The following is an 18,383-nucleotide window of genomic DNA, read 5'->3' as shown; positions in this document are numbered from 1 at the left end:
GAGGAGGAGGGATGCTAACTGCTGCTAGATAGTCCATACCAGCCAGAGGGCTTAGGAGGCTCTGAGCCGACCTGGGGAGGCCTCAGAGTGTCAAGGCCCGAGCTTCAGAAGTCCACGCGCCAAGAGCGACTTTGGTCAGCTCTGCCTGCGGGCTCAAGTCTGAGTCAGCAAACACTGGGCACCCTGGGATGTGGGCCATCCTGCCGAGAGGGGACGAACCCTCCAGCGCCCATTCTGTCGAGCGAGTGGGTCTGGGCCAGAGGTGGGGAGGACTCGCCGCTTTCTGTCCCCGCCCACTTAAGCTGCCGGCGGGGTCCAGAGCTCCGCCACCGACTCGGCAGGGTCCAGGGAGACGTCCAGCCGCCTCTGGCCCCGCCTCCCCCCAACGAGGCCCAATGAGAAGGGGATCCCCGCGCCCCGCCCTTCCTCAGCGGGGCCCAATGAGGAGCCGGATCCCGCGCCCCGCCCCTCCCTAGCAAGGCCCAATGAGGAGCCGGATCCCGCGCCCCGCCCTTCCTCAGTGGGGCCCAATGAGAAACCGGATTCCGCGCCCCCCCTCCAGCAGGGCCCAATGAGGAGCCGGATCCCCGCGCCCCGCCCTTCCTCAGCGGGGCCCAGTGAGGAGCCGGATCCCGCGCCCCGCCCCTCCTCAGCGGGGCCAATGAGGAGCCGGATCCCGCGCCCCGCCCCCGGCCGGGCGGCCGCCTGCTCCCCGGGCCGCGGCCGGCGTGGACCTCGCTGCTCGCGATGGCTGGCTACCTGCGGGCCGCGCGCTTGCTCTGCAGGGCCTCGGGCTCCGGGCCGGCCTGGGCGCCGGCGGCCCTCACGAGCCCCAGCTTTCCAGCGCCGCTGCGGCGCCACTGTGAGTGCAGCGAGGCGGGTCGGGCTGCGCGCGCCCGTACCACGACGTGGCGCCTTCCGGGCGGGGACGGGGGCGGCGGGCCGGGGCTCTGCCGGGCGCGGGGGTGGGCGCTGGAAGGAAGGACGGCGCGACCGCCGCCCGAGCTGGTGGTGCGCCGGCCTCCTGGACACCGCATTCCCGGGTCCCCTCCGGGTGCGGCTCCCGGACCCCGGGACGGGAGGTTGGGGGCGAGGGGAGGGGGCGGGGCCCCGGCCACTACCTGGGAGGGTGGAGGGTCGCGCGCCGGCCCAGCCCGGACAAAGGCCGAGCCGGGGGCGCGCGCACCCCTCCCCCCAGCCCCGGAATCCCACGCACCCCCTCCCTTCTCCCCCCAGCCCGGAATTCCGCGCCCCCCCCCCCCACCAGCCCCGCGCCCGCCTGGCCCTCGGCAGCTATTTTTGGAACTTTTTACTCGACAGCTGCTGAAGTGTCGTTTTCACGGCCCTCTTTTGTTCGGACGCCCTCTCCCCTCACTCCAGTCTCGGGGCCTCTGTTTGCTGCATGTGACTCTGTTCCCCTGAGGGCGCCCCGGCCACGGTGGAGACCAGGCCCGGCCCCCTGACCCAGGGAAGAAGATAGCAAAAGGGCCGGCTGCGAGGGCCATGTACAATGGACCTCGCGAGGCCCATGGCCCTGCTTGTTGCTACGGAAACCCTCTTGACCTGGCTGGGAGCCCCTTGACCTGGCTGGGAGCCCCAGGAGAATGAGGGGGAGGGTGTGGGGCCGGGTGCTAATCGTTAACCCAGTGTGGGACTAGCTGGCCCCCGCCCTGCCAGGACAGAGGGACATGTACTTCTGCTGGGCCTCCTGGGATTTGTCACTCGGGCTAGCCCTGCACCTCAAAGGTACCAAGTGCCTCAAAGTTTCCCAAGGGGCACCATTTTCAGCAAGGTCTCATGAAAGATGCCCACCAATTCTCAGGCAAAATGAGAGGCAAGGAAAATCCCACTCCCGGCTAAGGAGCAAATCAAAACTCCTGAAATGTGGTCAGACACGTTCCAGGAGCCGATTAGCAGGCATGGTTGGGAGAAAGCAGGAAGCAGAGAGAAGCTGGAAGCTCTGAACAGCGAACGAGGGAGGGCACAGCGCTTCGACCCTAAGATGACAGCAGCGACTCTCCTGGCAGAGGAATAAGCCCGTACACCTGACCCCGACTCCCTGGAAGGCGTGGGCCCAGCATGGAGACCAGTGAGACCCAGTGAGGAACCTCAGAGGAAGGGAGAAAACAGGCGGAAGGAAGGAGCTTCAGCACTGATCGGGCCCACAGTCACCCTCAGCCTCAGGGGCAGGCCCTGCCCTGGAGGCCACAGACCTGCAGGCCACTCGAGAACTTGATTCTGAGTGATAGGCTTTTGCAGGGCCATGAGAGCAGGGCAGGGACCTGTCTGAGTCACAGCTCTGGCTCAGACTGGCCCAGGGACCAGGTCACCGTCTAGCAAGTGAGGTGGGAGGCGTGGACCGCGAGATGGTGTGGACTGGTCCATGGCTGCCTCCTGGTGTTTGGGGGCCACACCAGCACTGCTCAGGGATTACTTCTGGGTTCGCACTCAGGGATCACTCCTGGTGGGAGAACCCTTTTGGGGACCAAGGGTTAAACCCGGAACAGCCACATGCAAGACAAGTGCCCTCCCCACTGTCCTGGGTTCTTTGGGGCAGCATGCTGGGGTGCCCATCCTCTCCCTGCTGGGCCAGGCTGTGGGCACTGAGCAGCGAGCAGGGTCCGCTTCTCGAGGAATACTCTTCCCTGAATGCCAGGAGGTGACTTTCCTTTGAGAGCTGAGGGGCCGCCTCACTGTCACTGTCCATCCCCCCACCTCAGCAGGACTTGGAGACCAGTCTCTTTGGGACAGGCCCCTGGGGCCAGCTCCGGGCTCTGGTTCCTGCCTCGATGCCCAGGATCAGTGTATGGGAAACTCCGAGTCTCTGGAGCGTCTGTGCCTGGCCTTTGGGCCAATGCGGAGTCACAGGGAAGCTAAGGTGGGGAGTGCCCATGCCCGTGCTCTTTGCACTAGGAGCCCAGTTCCAGGTTGCCACAGCTCACAGCCAGCAGCAGCCCAGAGCGATTGTTTGGAAAGACATGGGGTAGCCTGCAGAACTTCAGGGAAAAGCAAAACCACAGGCTGGGATGGGAACTCGGGCCGCCCCGGGCAGCCACACCCTATGTCCGCGAAAGGGCACCCCAGCTGCCTCTCCTGTGTGGGCAGGACCTACGCTTGGGCCTTCAGGCCCTCCCAGGTGGTCTGTTCCTGCAGCAGGGTGTTCGCTACCCCTCTGTGACGCCCTGTGCACCCTGCCCTAGATGCCAGCAAGAGGATCAAGGTGGCAAAGCCCATTGTGGAGATGGATGGGGACGAGATGACCCGTATCATCTGGCAGTTCATTAAGGAGAAGGTAAACTCTCCTGAAGGGGGGCCCACCTCTCAGATGCTCTCCAGGTGGCTCTGGGCTTGGCTTGGGGTCCTCGCCCTCACTGGCACCCTGCTGATCTCCCTGGAAGTCTGATGGCAGGGGGCTGGGGCTCGCTGGTAGAGCATATACATGCTGTGCTAGCATGAGGCCCTGGCACTGCATGGCCCCAGATCACTGCTGAGTGTGGTCCCCCAACTAACAGCAAAGACAAGCCCGTGTCCCTTCCGGGGGCCTGTCCTCGGCCTCTCTGGGCTGAGGCTTTCCGTGGATCTCTCCCCAGCTTATCCTGCCTCACGTGGACGTGGAGCTCAAGTATTTTGACCTGGGGCTACCTAATCGCGACCTCACCAATGACCAGGTCACCATTGACTCAGCCCTGGCCACCCAGAAGTACAGCGTGGCTGTCAAGTGTGCTACCATCACGCCTGACGAGGCCCGTGTGGAAGGTGCGAAGGGGATGAGCTAGACCCCAGGGAAGGGGCTGTCAGGTGACTGTGGGGGTCCCTGGGACATATGTAGTCTGGAAAGCTACATCTGCTGTGACTTGCGTCTTTGTATCACTTCCACGACTGCTCTGGCTTCCCCAGGACATCTGTGTCCTATACGTAGCTGTCCCAGTGGACAGTGACATTGCCAGTGTGCCCTTGCCATCTGCCCCTGGGGCCATGGGACATCTCAGCAGTTCTCCACCCCCACGACTCTATGAGACCACCCCTAGGTGATTCATGGGCAGTTCTGGATGGTTCCAGAATTCTCTCTGCATGCAAAGAACAGCATCTCACATACCCTGCACACTGCTCCCAAACTTGGGTATAGTCTGATGGACAAGGGTGGCGGGGCCACACAGGGACCCTCAGTTTCTGGGGCTGGACCCTGGTACAATGTGATAAAGCCAGCTGTCCCCTGCCCACGGGGCTCACCTGGTACTTCCATCACTGCCGTCTGGGCTGGGCTATGTCCTACCATGTCCAGGGTTGGGTGTGCAGGCCCCTGGCCAGTGGCTGCCTTCTCTTTTGGGGTCCATGTTCTTGGGGGCTGTGGGCCAATGTTTCTGCATGCTCACAGAGTTTAAGCTGAAGAAGATGTGGAAGAGCCCCAACGGCACCATCCGCAACATCCTGGGCGGTACCGTCTTCCGGGAGCCCATCATCTGCAAGAACATCCCACGCCTGGTCCCCGGCTGGACGCAGCCCATCACCATTGGCAGGCACGCGCATGGCGACCAGGTGGGCTTCGAGGGCACTCGGGGTCAGGCACCCTGGCCCAAGATCCTCGTCTGAGCCCCACTCTCACCCCAATCCCCACAGTACAAATCCACGGACTTCGTGGTGGACCGGGCCGGTGCCTTCAAGATGGTCTTCACCCCAACAGATGGCAGCGCCCCCACTGAGTGGGCAGTGTACGACTTCAAGGCCGGTGGCGTGGGCATGGGCATGTACAACACAGATGAGGTGAGGAGGGTATGGACCCCTTAGGGCTGACACTTCCAGTCTGGGGCTTGGATCCCTCAAGTCCGAATCTTGTGGTCCGGGGCTTGGACCTCTCAGGCCAACTCTTCAGGACTGAAGCCTAGACCCCTCAGGGCTGACACTTCCGGTATGGGGCTGGACGCCCTCAGGCCGGCTCTTCCAGACTGAGACCCGGACCCATCAGGCTGACATCCGGTCTGGTATCAGGCCTGTATGCCCTGCAAGGCTGACTCTTCCGGTGGTCTGGGGCTCCACCCTTTCAGGCCTGGCCTCTGGCCCCGTTAGGGCTGACATTTTTTTTTTTTGACATTTTGGGTCACACCTGACAGAGCTGAGGGGTTACTTCTGGCTCTGTGCTCAGGAATCACTGGCGGTGCATGGGTGGACCATATGGGATGCCGGGGATTGAACCTGGGCCGGCCACATGCAAGGCACATGCCCTACCCACTGTGCCTAACCACTATGCTATCCCTCCGGCCCTGGGAATGACACTTTTGGTCTGAGGCCCTCAAGGCTGACACTCTTGGTCTGAGTCCCTTGGGCCTGGCCCCCTCAGGGCTAACACCTTAGGGCCCGTGCCTCTCAGGTTCTCACGTGGCATCAGGGGAGGCGAAGAGGGGTTGAGGGTCCGCGGGAAGCTCCAGGCCTTTGGCTCGCCCCTCTGGTGCACGTGATCCTCAGAGCCCCGGCAGAGGAAGGGCTCTGATTGGCCCCGTCCACAAGAATTGGGAGCAGCAGGCACCTCTTCTGGGCACCGGGGTGGGGGCGGCATGGATGTGCCCCTGAGGCAGCTGGACCAGGCGGGCCATCTGGAGGGGCTGTGCCCAGGTCCCGGGAACCATGCCAGGGACTCCCCTCTCTCCCGCAGTCCATCTCGGGTTTCGCTCACAGCTGCTTCCAGTACGCCCTGGGGAAGCGGTGGCCGCTCTACCTCAGCACCAAGAACACCATCCTGAAGGCCTACGATGGGCGCTTCAAGGACATCTTCCAGGAGATCTTCGAGAAGTAACTCCACTGCCCGTCCTTGGGTATGGGGGGGGGCGCTGGCCCAGACACCAGGCTCCTCAGAGCCCCAGGGAGCCGGTGGCCCCTCCCCAATGTAGACCCCTCTGCCCTACAGGCATTACAAGCCAGACTTCGAGAAGAACAAGATCTGGTACGAGCACCGGCTCATCGACGACATGGTGGCCCAGGTGCTCAAGTCCACGGGGGGCTTCGTGTGGGCCTGCAAGAACTATGACGGCGATGTGCAGTCGGACATCCTGGCCCAGGGTAAACCTGCAGGTTTTCCAGCTTGTGCGGCTTGTGCCTGGGGGGAACCGTGCAGTGCTGGAACATGCAGTTCTCACACGTCACAGAGCTTTAGGGCAGCTGCAGAGCAGAATGATTGCGGGAAGCAAGTGGGTGTCCGATCTGTGTGAAAGAGCACCCCTCCCGGGGCCACTGGGGCGAGCACTTGTGTGCCAGCAGGCGAGCTGCTCTTGCTGTGTGCTGGGCCCAGGAGGCCCAAGTTGCTGTCACCCGACTTCAATGTGCATTAGGGTTGGACAGGCTCTGAAAGGCAGCTGCACAGTGAGGGGGGGCCTGAGGCTCCGTCCTGGGGGCGGGTTGCCAAGGAGGGGCAGCCCCAAGAGCGTGATCTCCTCCTTAAGGCTTTGGCTCTCTTGGCCTGATGACGTCCGTGCTGGTGTGCCCAGATGGAAAGACCATCGAGGCCGAGGCTGCCCATGGTACAGTGACCCGTCACTACCGCGAGCACCAGAAGGTGAGCCTGGGCATGTGTGAATGCCCCAGGAGTGCTGGGTGGGTGACAGGCGCTGCTTTGGCCTTTGACATGTGCTCCTGCCCCAGGGCCGGCCCACCAGCACCAACCCCATCGCCAGCATCTTTGCATGGACGCGTGGCCTGGAGCACCGGGGAAAGCTGGATGGGAACCAGGAGCTGGTGAGGTGAGTGTAGGGCGCGGCCTGTGCAGGGATGACACCACCTCTGGGGGCAGGGTGGCCCTGCATAGCCCAGCACCCTCCCCACACCTTGCAGGTTTGCCCAGACCCTGGAGAAGGTATGTGTGGACACCGTGGAGAGCGGAGCGATGACCAAGGACCTGGCGGGCTGCATCCATGGTCTCAGCAAGTGCGTGGCCTGGGGGAGGGTGGGAAACAGCAGGACACCCCTGCAGACCCCTGGAGTCAGCTCGGTGCTCGGGGCCCGTCTCAGGGTACCGTCTGCCTCCTCTGCACCCATCACCCCCTGACCCCGGGGGGTGGGCTACGCCCCAGTATCCGGCTCCTGGGAAAGCCAAGCGCGAGCCAGGGTTCAGGCCACTGCCCTTACCCGGCCGCATTCCCTCGGCAGTGTGAAGCTCAACGAGCACTTCCTCAACACCTCTGACTTCCTGGACACCATCCAGCGCAACCTGAACACAGCCCTGGGACATCAGTAGCGGGGGCAGCACAGGGCAGTGCCACCGGCCTTTCCAGGGCACGGAGCGCCTGGTAGCTGGAGGCCTGTTGCAGTGTGTCCTGACTTCCGGTCGCCCGGGAGACCATGAAGTGCCTATTTGTCTGCCAAACCCTCTGCTGCATCTGTCACATCTGTCCCCATGGGACGTGGCAGCCCGGCCAGGTCAGATGGAACTCACGGGAGGAGCTGCCCCCAGAGTCAGCCATGAAGGGGCAGGGGCTGGAGGGGAGTCTGGGGAATGTCTTTCCCCTTGGGTATTTTTCTCCGTAGGTAGGGGTGAGTTTTTATTGACACATCCCACCCCCCTTTACCGTTAACCTTGTAAACATCTCCACACTTTTCTTAAAAAAATAATAAATCATGTCCCTTTGCCGGTACTGCCACAGGCCCTGCCCTGCTGGGGTGTGTGAATGGGCCCCTCCTGGTTGAGGCTCCAGGCAATCATTCTTAGGCAAAAGCTGGGAAGTGGCCATAAAGCGAACTTGCCCCATTTAAAAGGCAACTGTCCTTTTTATTTGATGTGTTTTTGAGGAGGCAGGGGCAGGGGAAGAATTGGTGACCCTTGGCTGTGCACAGGGGCTGTTGGGACCATACTAGGATGTCCTGTGTCTCCTGGTGAATAGTTGGTTACTCCAAGGCCATTTCCCCAAACCTGGGGGAAGCCCTTGGGGCTCCTCAAACACTGCACTTGGGGGCCTCAGCAGCCTGGGATGGGCTCCGGGTGGTCTGCAGAGCCCCCCTGGGGAGACCTCACCTTTTGGGTTCCTTCTGTCCATGGGTACGCAGGGCAGGTATGGGGTAGGCAGCAGCTCTTCTGGGCAGGTTTCCGGGAGGGTAGCCCATTCTCGAGTCCTGGTCTGGCTTCCTGAACTTAGAGGGCACCAACGTGGGCTGGTCAGGTGCTCCAAGCCATGGAAGGAAGAGCTGGCAGTCACCTCACTAAAGAATATTCATTTATTTATTATTGCTAAGTAAACCTCTCTTTTCAACAGGAACATAAAAACACAGTAGGGCTTCGCACGAGTGGACGCTCTAGGGCAGTTGCCTTGTGGACACGTCAGAATAAGTTAGGGTGGAATCCTTCCAGGAGTTTCCGGGTCACCGAGAGGCCACGCCTCCTCTGAAGGTTGGGGCGGGGGCGGACGGGGGCCTTGCTGAGACCACCCCAGCTTGAGCTGGGGGCCGTGCTGCTTCCCTCCCGCTCTGCCCAGGGCCGCTGCCGGCAGGGTGGAGGCGGCCCAGGAGGCGCGGGGTTCTTTTTGGTACCAGGGGAGAAAGACATAGTGGGAAGAGGTAGTTGGTGGGGCGGGTGCTTCTGCTCAGCAGGAGAAAATGTCTTCTACAGTGACGTGTCACTGCCACCTGAGGGTTGTCCTGGCGGGCACGGGGCCAGGGCCGTGGGGTCGGGACACTTGAGGAGAGTCTCTGGAGCCCCCGCCGGTGCCGTGGGCTGTCAGGGCCATCACCCTCATCCCGATTCAGCCACCCAGGGGCCCGGCTTGGTCCTAGTCGGGGATGGGCGCAGCTCCATTCCAGGTTGGTCCCAGCCCTTCTCCCCTTTCTTGGCTCCAGGCGCCCCACGTTCCTGAACATGCCACTCATGCCTGGGGCCTGCATCTCAGGGTCCAGGACAGAGGTCCTGGGTGGAGGGGCGGAAAGGTGCCAAGGGGCTGCTAAAAGGGGAGGAGGGTGGTGCCCTGCCAGCAGGGAGGGCCTTGGGGGTCTGCTGCCCTTCCAGGTTCACGTGCTTGTCCCCTGGGCCTGCTGGCTGTATGGGGCACTCGGGGTACAGCCCAGCAGCACGGTCCCCTGGGGAAGAGCCCCTCCATCTGGAAACACCTAAGGCAGGTGATATAAAGTCAAAAGAAAGAAAACCGGAATCACCTTCTGGGTCCTCTGCTCCTCAGCAAGATTCCATTTCATTCTAGAATGAATGGCGAGGGCTTGCTGTCCCTGAATAACCTCTTCCACACCAGAGGCGCCCCTGCTGGTACCCAGGGACCCCTGCGTCCTTGCTAGCCTGCACCCCTACAGGCCTGTTCCAGCTTGGTTCACGTGTCTGAGGGGAATCCTGGCGGGCGCCCCCCTCCCCACTCGTCCTGGGCAAGATGGGACTGGCTGACACGTGTGGAAACCTACTTCGCAGACACCTGCCCCCCCAAAACAGGACTCTAGGACCAGGCTCTTCTGGGGTGGGCTGGAGAGGCTGTGAGTGGGGGGCCGGGGGTGGGAGGCATGCACGCCTGGCTCGCGGAGGGCGAGGCAGGCACCAGGAGGTAGAAGGCAGGGGCCCTGCCTGGCCTTGGGGGATGAGGGTGGTGGGTGGGCTGCGCTCACCCCGGGTCATCCCTGGAGGCAGGAGCGGGGCGGAGCAGGAGAACAAGGCATGGCTCGGCTCATTCCCCTCCAGTGCAGGGCCCTGAGGAGCCTCCCGGGGCCGCCACCAGCACTTCTCCCTTAAGCTGCCCTTCCCCGTCCCTCTGTCTGTCCTTCCGTCCGGGCCAGCCAGGAGTCCGGTGGGCATTTGGTCTCAGGGCCCCCCAGGTGCAAAAGCTCGGTGGAGGAGCCCGCCCCCTCGTGGCTGGCACGGCTATAGCACGTTGTAAAAGGCCATTTCCTTCATGGCCTGCTGGCTCAGCGCGCTGGCCTCGCCGCTGCCGTCCACCCCAGTGTAGGCATAGGCGTTCTCGAAGTCCTCCATCTCCTGTGGGCCGTCCAGCTCAGAGGGGTCAGTGCCTGCCAGCTCCATCATGGGGTCTGCAAGAGAGGTTCCCAGGAGTGAGGCCCCAGTTCCCGTGAGACGGCCCAGGTGGACCCCGCGTCCTGCACACAGGGCCAGTGCTCAGCCCATGTGCCTCACTTTGGAAGAGTGGACTGCCCGATCCTCGAGGCTGCGTTGCCGTGCCGCGCCCCCCACCCCCCTGCACCCCTGCAGATCCCTCCTGTGCTCTCTCAGCCCGGCGCATCCCAGGGCCCGCAGGACAGGCCCGAAACCCACCTTGGCTGTCCAGGCCGATGTCCATGACGCCGTGCTTGACCTTCATGTGTCGGCTCAGGTTACCCTTGAGGTTGAACTTGCTGGAGCAGTAGGGGCACTTGAAGGGCTTGCTGCCCGCGTGCAGGTGCATGTGGCCCAGGAGGTTGTACATGCGGTTGAACGACTTGCCGCACACCTGGGGTGGGCAGCTCGGGGTCAGCTGGCGGGGCCCCGCACCCCCGCCCCTCCAGACCCGGCCCAGGGGCAGTACCTTGCATTTGAATGGCTTCACAGGCGAGTGGACGATCATGTGCGTCTTGAGGGTCTGCTTCTGCACGAAGGTCTTGAAGCAGATGTGGCACTGGTAGGGCCGCACGCTGGTGTGGATCAGCATGTGGCGCTTCATGTTGGCCTGCAGCGTGAACTCCCGGCCGCACACCTCACACTTGAACTCCTTCACACCCTGGGGGACACTGGGGGTCAGGACTCCACCAGGGACTGTGTGTGTGTGTGTGTTTCCTGAGGCACGCCAAGTAGCTACCACTGGAAGAACCTGCTGACAAGACACCTGTTCCAGGCTGTCTTCCAGGAACAGGCAGGCTGGCTGAGTCTCACCCTACACCCACACACCTGCCCTCTGCCCATCAGGCAGCAGACCTGCGGGTCTCCCACAGGGCACAGAGCCAAAGTTGTTCACTCAACACACTCACTCACCACACTCTCTCTCATTCACTCACACACTCATGCACATATACACACATTCACACTCATTCATTAACATTCATACACTCATTCACTAACACTCAACCACTCATTCATTCACACATTCACTGATACACTCACATTCATTCACTAGCACACTCGTTCAATTATTCACTCATTTACTCACACATTCACACACTCATTCCCTCTGAATCAACAGCCATTTTTTCAGGAACCAGCTCCCAGCAGGTACCATGGTCTAGAAATGACCCCCAAGCAGGGCACATGGGCCCCTGTGCTGTGTATGGGGTGAGCAGGGCCTGGCCTGATCTCTTTGCTGAGAGTGGCTGAGTAGGGCTGTGGGGAGCTCGCTTGTTCCCCATCTGGACTCATAGGGCAGGAAGCCGCCGTGGGTGACCACCAGAGGGCACCAGCTTTTAGGAACGTGTGCGCGTGTGTACGCACGCACGCACACACACTCACACACATAAACTCAGGCTGTCAGAGGGATGTTTCCAACTTGATTCGCCTTTGATTTCTGCTCGCAGCTTTTCCTCACAGCATTATTTATCTCCTAACAGCCTGCAGCCGTGTGGGGAGTCCGAAGGCCCAGGGGAGAGGAGAATGGAGCACACTGAGGGCGTCTCCGCCCTCCTGCCCTACCCACACAGACGTTAGCAATACATCATCTGGTTTGGCTGCCAAGCTGCCAGCTTCAGCACCTGACAGAAGCTCGCCCTGGGGCAGCTGCCCCCCCCCCCCCCAGCTGGGGACTCCCGTGGGAGTGTGATCCCTGAAACCCCACCCCAGGGCTGGCTGTCCCCCCCAGCCAGCTGGAGACTTCCTCTACTTGGTGCCTTCAGTCCTACTGGAGTTCTCCCAAACGTTTCATTAAATAGATTTTTTTTTAAGTGAGAGAAAAAAAGGAAAAAGTAATTCCAACACTTCCTTTCCAGTGACAGCAGTGCCTTGAACAACAACAAAGCTTTCTGGGCGGCATGAGGCACCAGGAAGAGGATATTCTGTAAACAGACACCAGCTAAGGGTTTCAGTAAACTCAGTGAAATCCTATAAGCTCTCTCCCTGACTTCCTTCCTTCCTTCCTTCCTTCTTCCCTCCTTCCCTCCCTTCTTTTGGGGGGATCATACCCAGCAATGCTCAGGGGTTCCTCCTGGCTCTGCACTCAGCTATTACTCCTGGCGGTGAACAGGTGGACCTTATGGGATATTGGGGATTGAACCTGGGTCAGCCGCGTGCAAGGCAAAAGTTTTACCCAATATGCTACCAATCCGGCCCCCATTTTCTTTCTTTCAGGATTCTACCAGGCAGTTTCAGGGGCTCTTTGCTCGGAGGTTACTCTCAGCAGTGCTCTCAGGGACCACACATGGGCTCCCCGCTTGCAAGGCCTGTGCTCCCGACCTTTCAGCCATCTCCCCAGCAGCCCTGATCATTTTCACCGTCTTCATATCAATCTCTTTCCTCTACGTCTTGTTTCTGGCAGAACTGGGATCAAACCCAAGGCCCCACCCAGGCCAGGCAGGTGCTCCAAGCTGAGCTCCCCCGAGGTTTGTATACAAGCTTTCACTGTTCTATTAGAATAAGGGTTCGACCATTAGAAGTCCTCTGAGGGCTGAGCAGGGCTCGGTTTCCAGCTCCACAGGACAAGAGCAGCCCCCAAGAGGCACGGGGCGAGGGGGGTGGCCCAAGGAGACATAACAGGCCAGAACAACAGCACAGCAGGCTGGGTGCCTTGCTCACAGCTGACCTCGCTTCAAACCCCAGCACCACGAAGTGTCCCCCACTAGCCCTAAATCCCTGAGCACCAGGGCCAGGAGTCAGCCTTGAAAACGGCTGGGTGTGGCCCCAAAACCGAAACGAAAAAGAAAGGGCTAGAGCGCTAATACAGTGGGCAGGGCGTTGGCCTAGCATGTGGCCGATGTGGGTTCCATTCCTGGCATCCCAATCTGAGCACCGCCGGGAGTAATTGCTGAGCGCAGAACCAGGAGTAACCCCTGAGCATCACTGGGCGTGACCCCCAAAAAGCCAAAAAAAAAGAGGGCAGGAACATCCTACAGTGGGTAGGGCTCTTGCCTTGTACGCCACTGACCCAGATTTGATCCCCGTCACCCCATAGGGGAGTCACCCTGGGCACTACCGGGTGTGTCCCAGACACCAGAAGACAAAACTAACATGGGGGGCCTCGCGCGCACGCCGCCCCTCGCGGCTGGGGGTCCCCCTCACCTTGTGCGTGAGCGAGTGCTGCTTGAGGTGGTGGATCTGGCTGAACTCCATGCCGCACTCGGTGCACACGAAGGGCCGCACGTTCTGGTGCTTGAGCATGTGGTTCTGCAGCTGGCTGCGGTAGTGGAAGGATTTGTCGCACTCCAGGCACTGGTAGAGCGTGGGGCCCTGGTGGGACGCCAGGTGGCGCTTGAGCTGCGTCAGGGTGGAGAAGTCCAGGCCGCACTCGACGCAGACGTGGCAGCGGCCGCTCTCGTGCTTCACCTCGTGCGCCTTGAGCTCGCTGGGGTAGGCGAAGCCGCGGCCACAGAAGTGGCAGCTGTAGGGCTTGACCTCGGAGTGCAGCAGCATGTGGCGCTTCAGGTGGCTGGTCTGCGTGAAGGCCTTCTGGCACACCTGGCACTTGTGCGGCCGCGTGCCCTGGTGCGTGAGCAGGTGCGTCTGCAGGTGGCTGGGCTGCTTGAAGAGCTTGCTGCAGTGCGGGCACGAGTGCGGCTTGATGCCGTTGTGGCCCAGGATGTGGGTGACCAGGTTGTACTTGGACGTGTACGACTTCTCGCACATGCGGCACTGCCAGCGCTTCTGCCGCTCGCCCGCCTCCACCAGGTACGAGTCGTCGATCTGCACGTTGATGTCCAGCCGGTCCAGCTGCGCCTTCTTGTGGCGCTCCGCGGTCGAGCCGGCCGCGTCTGCCTCCAGCTCGCTGGCCTCCTGCCACACGAAGCCCTGCTCCGGCTTTGCGGGCTCGGGGGACTCCAGCGGGGGCGCCTCGGGGTCGCTCAGCGGGGCCAGGGGTGGTGGCTCGAAGCCGCACTCGGCCGTCAGGGCCTCGGGGCCGGGCAGTGCCAGGCTGGGCTCGGGGAAAGTGCCGTCCCGGGCTGGGTCGGGGAAGTGGGGGTCGTAGGAGGCCACGTCCAGCTCAGGCCTGGTGGCGCGGGGCAGGTGGCGCATCAGTGGCCGTGGCTTGCGGCTGAAGGCGCTGAGATCGATCATCTTGACGGCGCTGCTCTGCACCAGCGGCTCGCAGCCCCCCGTGGCCCCCTGGCCCGGGGCCTCGGCGGGGCCAGCGACCTTGTCGTCCCCGGGGACCGAGACTTCATATACTTCCTGCTCCTCCTCCTCCTCCACCTTCTCAAACTTGACCTTGGGCACCAGCCGCACGGGCGGCCTCGTCTTCCTCCGCGTGTGCTTCTCGAAGGCCGCCTCCACCTCCAGCACCTCCTCCTCCGCCGGCTCCTCCAGGGCCCGTCCGCTGCAGGCCAGCTGGTAGATGTCGGCGGGGGCTGGGGGCCCCGGCTCCCCCATGGCCTCCCCGGACAGCTCCGGTCCCAGGTCCGGGTAGAAGGCGTCGGCGCTTATGGTGGCTCCGAAGAGCTCATTTTCCGAGACCAGGCCCAGCACAGCGGCCTGGGCCAAGGACAGAACCACCACCGCGTCCGTCTGTGTCCCTGAGTCCATGAAACCCTCCATCCCGCGGCGGTCGCTAGGAGCACATCGCTGTGGAAGGAGAGGCCATTAGCACCAGCACCCCCGCCTGCTGCCCCGCTCCCCCACACTCCCGATCCCGGGAGCAAAGGCCCCACGCGGCTCCCCCCTTCCTGCGCTGGCTAACCCCAAAGGGCCCAGCCAGGAGTCCGGCCTCCCACAGGGATCCAGGGCGCTTACCGCGAGCAGTGGGGGCTGGCGAGAAGCTGCTCAGCCCCCACCCAGCCCTGCTGGGCCCTGGCAGCTGTGTGTCCCACAGGAAGCCACTCAAAGTCACTTCTCTGGGTCCCTCCCAAATACGAGCCTGAAAATACCTGCGCACAGAGGGTGTGTGGGCCCAGAGGGTGTTCGGGCCCCAGAGCAGAGTGCCACCACGTGCCCTCCTCCCAGCCTTCCGGAAGCTCGAAGGGAAGGCCGGAACTGCTCCGTCCTGCCCAGCACCCACTCACACGGACCTTCCTCAAGACCCGTGATGACGCCTTGGGCCCTCAGCCACACCGCCCCTCCCGCTGTCTGGTCTGGTGTGATCTGAGCTCAGCGGTTTTCCCAACTTCCCCAAAGAGAGGGGCCAGCAGAGAATGGGCATAGCGGATCGGCCGCTGACATGGGGGTGCCACTAAGGCTGGGGCGGCCCTGCCTGTCAGGGCTACCTGAGGGAAAGGGGCTAAGAAGCTGATCACAGTGGGGGGCGTGAGAAGGCCCCCCCTGATGCTCGTACCAGCCTGCGTTCCGCACAGGACTGCCTCGGTCTCGGACCCTCTCCCTGCTGTGGCCCTGCTCTTCCAGCTCCAGGCCTGGCACAGGGTGAGCCTCCCGTGGCCAGGTCCCTGTCACCTGCATGCAAGGCAGCCTCTCCCCTACTCCCTGGTCCCCTGCCACAGGCTGGGAACAAAAGCACCAGCATGCTGCGGTGGGGACAGAGTGGAGGAAAGAGAGAGGTGCCCCTGGGCTGAGGGACCCTGGGTCCCTAAAGGGGAGAGAAAGGCAAAGGGGAAGGCAGAGCACCAGAGGAAGCGGAATGGCAGTCTGGTAGGAGTTTAAAGACTTGTGGGGAGCGGCTGGAGCAATGGCGCAGTGGGGAGGGCGTTTGCCTTGCACGCGGCCAATCCGGGTTCGATTCCCAGCATCCCATATGGTATGGTCCCCTGAGTACCACCAGGGGTGATTCCTGGGTGCAGAGCTAGGAGTAACCCCTGTGCATCGCCAGGTGTGACCCGAAAAGCAAAAAAAGATTCGTGGGGAGATAGGAGGTGACAAGTGGAGGGAGGGAGGGAAAGGGAGAGGAAGAAGGTGAGGGAGGGGGGAGGGAGGGAGAGAGAGGCAGTGAGGGAGAAGGGCACAAGGAGGGGACATGGCTCCCCTCTCCCCCACCCATCAATTTCACCGCTTCCCAGACTATCAGACTCTCACTTCAGATACTGAACTGGCTCCTGCCGAGGGGGATGGGGCCACACCCTGCCAGGGGGTGGGGGGGCTGGGTGGCCTCTGTGCCCCAAGTTCCTTCCTGGTTGGCCTGCCAATCACCCTGAGTTCCACCATCCATGAGAGGCCAGGGTCTGTGTCTCTGTGTCCAAGGGACCCTGAGGCTGGAGGACAGAAGCCATGTTGGAGAAGGAACCCAGAGATGACAGAAGGGCTCTGTGGTGAGGCCTTGGGGTGTCACCAAGCACCCTGGGAAAAGACTTACTTTCTCATGTCTACCATACTGTGGCTGGCGGCCATTGGGAAGGCAGGTGTGTGCCCCTGGGTCCTGCACCCTAGAGTCACATCCAACAATGGGGGGGGGGGAGTGTGTGTGGTCTGAGTGCCAGTGTGCCCTGAGCTTCTGCGTGTCAGTGCCGAGTGCCTGAGTGGAATGGGTGTGGGAGGGGCCTCCAGGGGCACTGGGGGTGGGGTGGGGTGGGGGAATGACACAGAAAGCCCCAAATATGACAAAGCTGCAAACGCTCAGGGTCTCCGTTCGAGGCACCTGCTTCCTCTGGAGCCATAAACGAACCCTCCGTTCACCTCCCAGGAAGGCAAGAGGAAGCGGAAGTGAAACCCAGAGTTCTGTGCAAGCCCGGGGCTCCTTGCCACATCTCACTTCTGCTGGGGTGCCGGGGCAGGGAAGTGTGTCCTCTGAGGAAGGGACTTCTGCTCTGCTCTGTTCCCCTTTCTCAGAGCTTCCACCTAGCAGGGACACCAAGGGCTGAGCCTCAGGGAGGGGCTAGACCAGTGGGTGGGTGAAGCCTGAGCAGAGACAGACCCTTCCCAGAAGCCGCAGGACCCAGAGGGAGGGTTCCTCGCTCTCAGGCGCTTCCGATTCGCAGGGCCCAGCTCTGAGAGGCCCCCAGAAGGCAGCCCACGACTCAGGTGGCAGTGTAAGGCCGCCACGGCACGTTTGGGAGGGAGGGAGGGAGGGAGGGAGGGAGGAAGGAAGGAAGGAAGGAAGGAAGGAAGGAAGGAAGGAAGGAAGGAAGGAAGTCCTGCTCTAGACTGGAACGTGCCACCGCCAACAGCCCTGCACGTTCAGACCTGCCAGTCCCCAAAGTCGCCGGTGCTAATTCTAGCTGATTCCTAATTGTATCGGTTTCTGGGTCAGGTCCTCCTGCCGCCTGGCAGTCCCCTTCAGAGGACAGACTGCCAGAGGACACCAGGGAAGGAAGGGGGTGAAGGAAGGCAACGGTCTCCTTGGGAGTTCGATGAATGCAAGAGGGAGCAGATAAGTGGAGGAATGAATGTGTGAGGGATTCAATGAATGAACAAGCGAATGAGTGAATGAACAAGAGAAGGAGCAAACGAGTCTGCGTGACGAGTATCTGAGTGAATGAGTGAGTGGGACCCAAGAGGAAGTCTCGTCTCAGAGTTCTCCAAATGCCCCTCCCTCCACAGGACGTTAACTGTCACACCCCCAGGACAATCCTGCCTTGTGTTTGAGGTGGTCAGCAGGAAGTCCACTGACATCTCAAGGGCTCTACCCCCTGATGCTCAGCCAGTCACTCCTGACTCCCCCCCTCAGAGCTCATGGTCACTGCCACTGCTCTTGCCATCAAGTCCAACTTTCTCCCCACAGCTCCCAGAATGCACGCAAGTGGTTCCCGGCTATGCAGGAAGAGTGCAAGGCCTGTTCCTTTGCAGCTCACCAGGCAGTGGCCAGGGCTTTTGATTGTCTTTAAGAGGCCCTTCCTGCATTTGGCCTGGCCATCTGGTCCCTGGAATGTTTGTCCTCATCCCTCCTTCCTCCATCTGCTGGCACCGGAGGCATCGCTTCCTGAGGAAGTCTTCCCCGAGCGTCCTCCTGCCCCAGGTCCAAGGGGATCTAAGGTCTCGAGGAAGGTGAATGGAGGAGCCCAGAATTTGAAGTTGGGGGAGAGGCGCCCTTCAGGGCAAACACAGGACAAGAGTGGTCAGACTTCCAGAGCGCTCCAGCAGCAGGAAAGCACACATGGTCCAGGTCCAAACCAGAGAGCTACGTAGGATCACCAAGCAATGCGTCCACCTCGCCATGGGGCAAAGGTGAGGGCTGTCCCTGCATGAGCCCGGAGCCAGGTTCAGACTGGACACACCCCTCGCTGGCAGCTCTGCTCCATTTGACAGATGCAGAGACTGAGGCAATGGGGGCTCCCGTGTCCCCCCAGCCAGGCTGGGCCTTCTCCATCTTTCGTCTCCCGGAAACCACATCCTCTCCAGGCCGCATTCCCTCCTCCCCCCAGCCCCTGCCCCTCACTCCTGCTCCCTTCCACTCTCCTTTTATCCC

General features: G+C 61.8%; 2 protein-coding genes across 5 annotated transcripts in view; one reads left to right on the top strand and one right to left on the bottom strand.

Moving 5' to 3' along the window:
• Window positions 1–711: 711 nt before the first annotated feature.
• Window positions 712–7,627, top strand: IDH2 (isocitrate dehydrogenase (NADP(+)) 2). Its single transcript, XM_056113972.1, has 11 exons — window positions 712–862; window positions 3,201–3,292; window positions 3,591–3,756; window positions 4,376–4,536; window positions 4,618–4,761; window positions 5,648–5,784; window positions 5,900–6,051; window positions 6,432–6,544; window positions 6,631–6,728; window positions 6,820–6,912; window positions 7,135–7,627. The coding sequence occupies exons 1-11, from the start codon at window positions 748–750 to the stop codon at window positions 7,220–7,222; spliced, it is 1,359 nt and encodes a 452-aa protein (XP_055969947.1). The 5' UTR covers window positions 712–747; the 3' UTR covers window positions 7,223–7,627.
• A 546-nt stretch (window positions 7,628–8,173) lies between these two features.
• Window positions 8,174–18,383, bottom strand: part of ZNF710 (zinc finger protein 710) — a 37,738-nt gene continuing 27,528 nt past the window's right edge. For all 4 annotated transcript variants that reach the window (XM_056113970.1, XM_056113969.1, XM_056113971.1 and 1 more), the window contains 4 exons: window positions 13,163–14,659; window positions 10,491–10,682; window positions 10,241–10,415; window positions 8,174–9,999 (listed from right to left, as the gene is read on the bottom strand). In XM_056113970.1, the coding sequence (XP_055969945.1) occupies window positions 9,833–9,999; window positions 10,241–10,415; window positions 10,491–10,682; window positions 13,163–14,632 (2,004 nt within the window). In that variant the 5' untranslated portion in view covers window positions 14,633–14,659 and the 3' untranslated portion in view covers window positions 8,174–9,832. The remainder of the gene's footprint in view (window positions 10,000–10,240; window positions 10,416–10,490; window positions 10,683–13,162; window positions 14,660–18,383) is intronic.

The sequence above is a fragment of the Sorex fumeus genome, unplaced genomic scaffold (genome assembly GCF_029834395.1).
Source record: "Sorex fumeus unplaced genomic scaffold, SorFum_2.1 ptg000024l, whole genome shotgun sequence".
Classification (NCBI taxonomy): domain Eukaryota; kingdom Metazoa; phylum Chordata; class Mammalia; order Eulipotyphla; family Soricidae; genus Sorex; species Sorex fumeus.
Note: the sequence above shows the minus strand (reverse complement) of the source record. Positions and strands in the feature narration are given on the sequence as shown.

Excerpts from the sequence above, each read along its gene's own strand:
- IDH2 (XM_056113972.1), top strand. The coding sequence starts at position 748 with ATGGCTGGCTACCTGCGGGCCGCGCGCTTGCTCTGCAGGGCCTCGGGC. Across the intron at positions 3,293-3,590 it reads GGCAGTTCATTAAGGAGAAG|CTTATCCTGCCTCACGTGGA; the intron begins GTAAACTCTCCT and ends ATCTCTCCCCAG. Across the intron at positions 6,052-6,431 it reads GTCGGACATCCTGGCCCAGG|GCTTTGGCTCTCTTGGCCTG; the intron begins GTAAACCTGCAG and ends CTCCTCCTTAAG.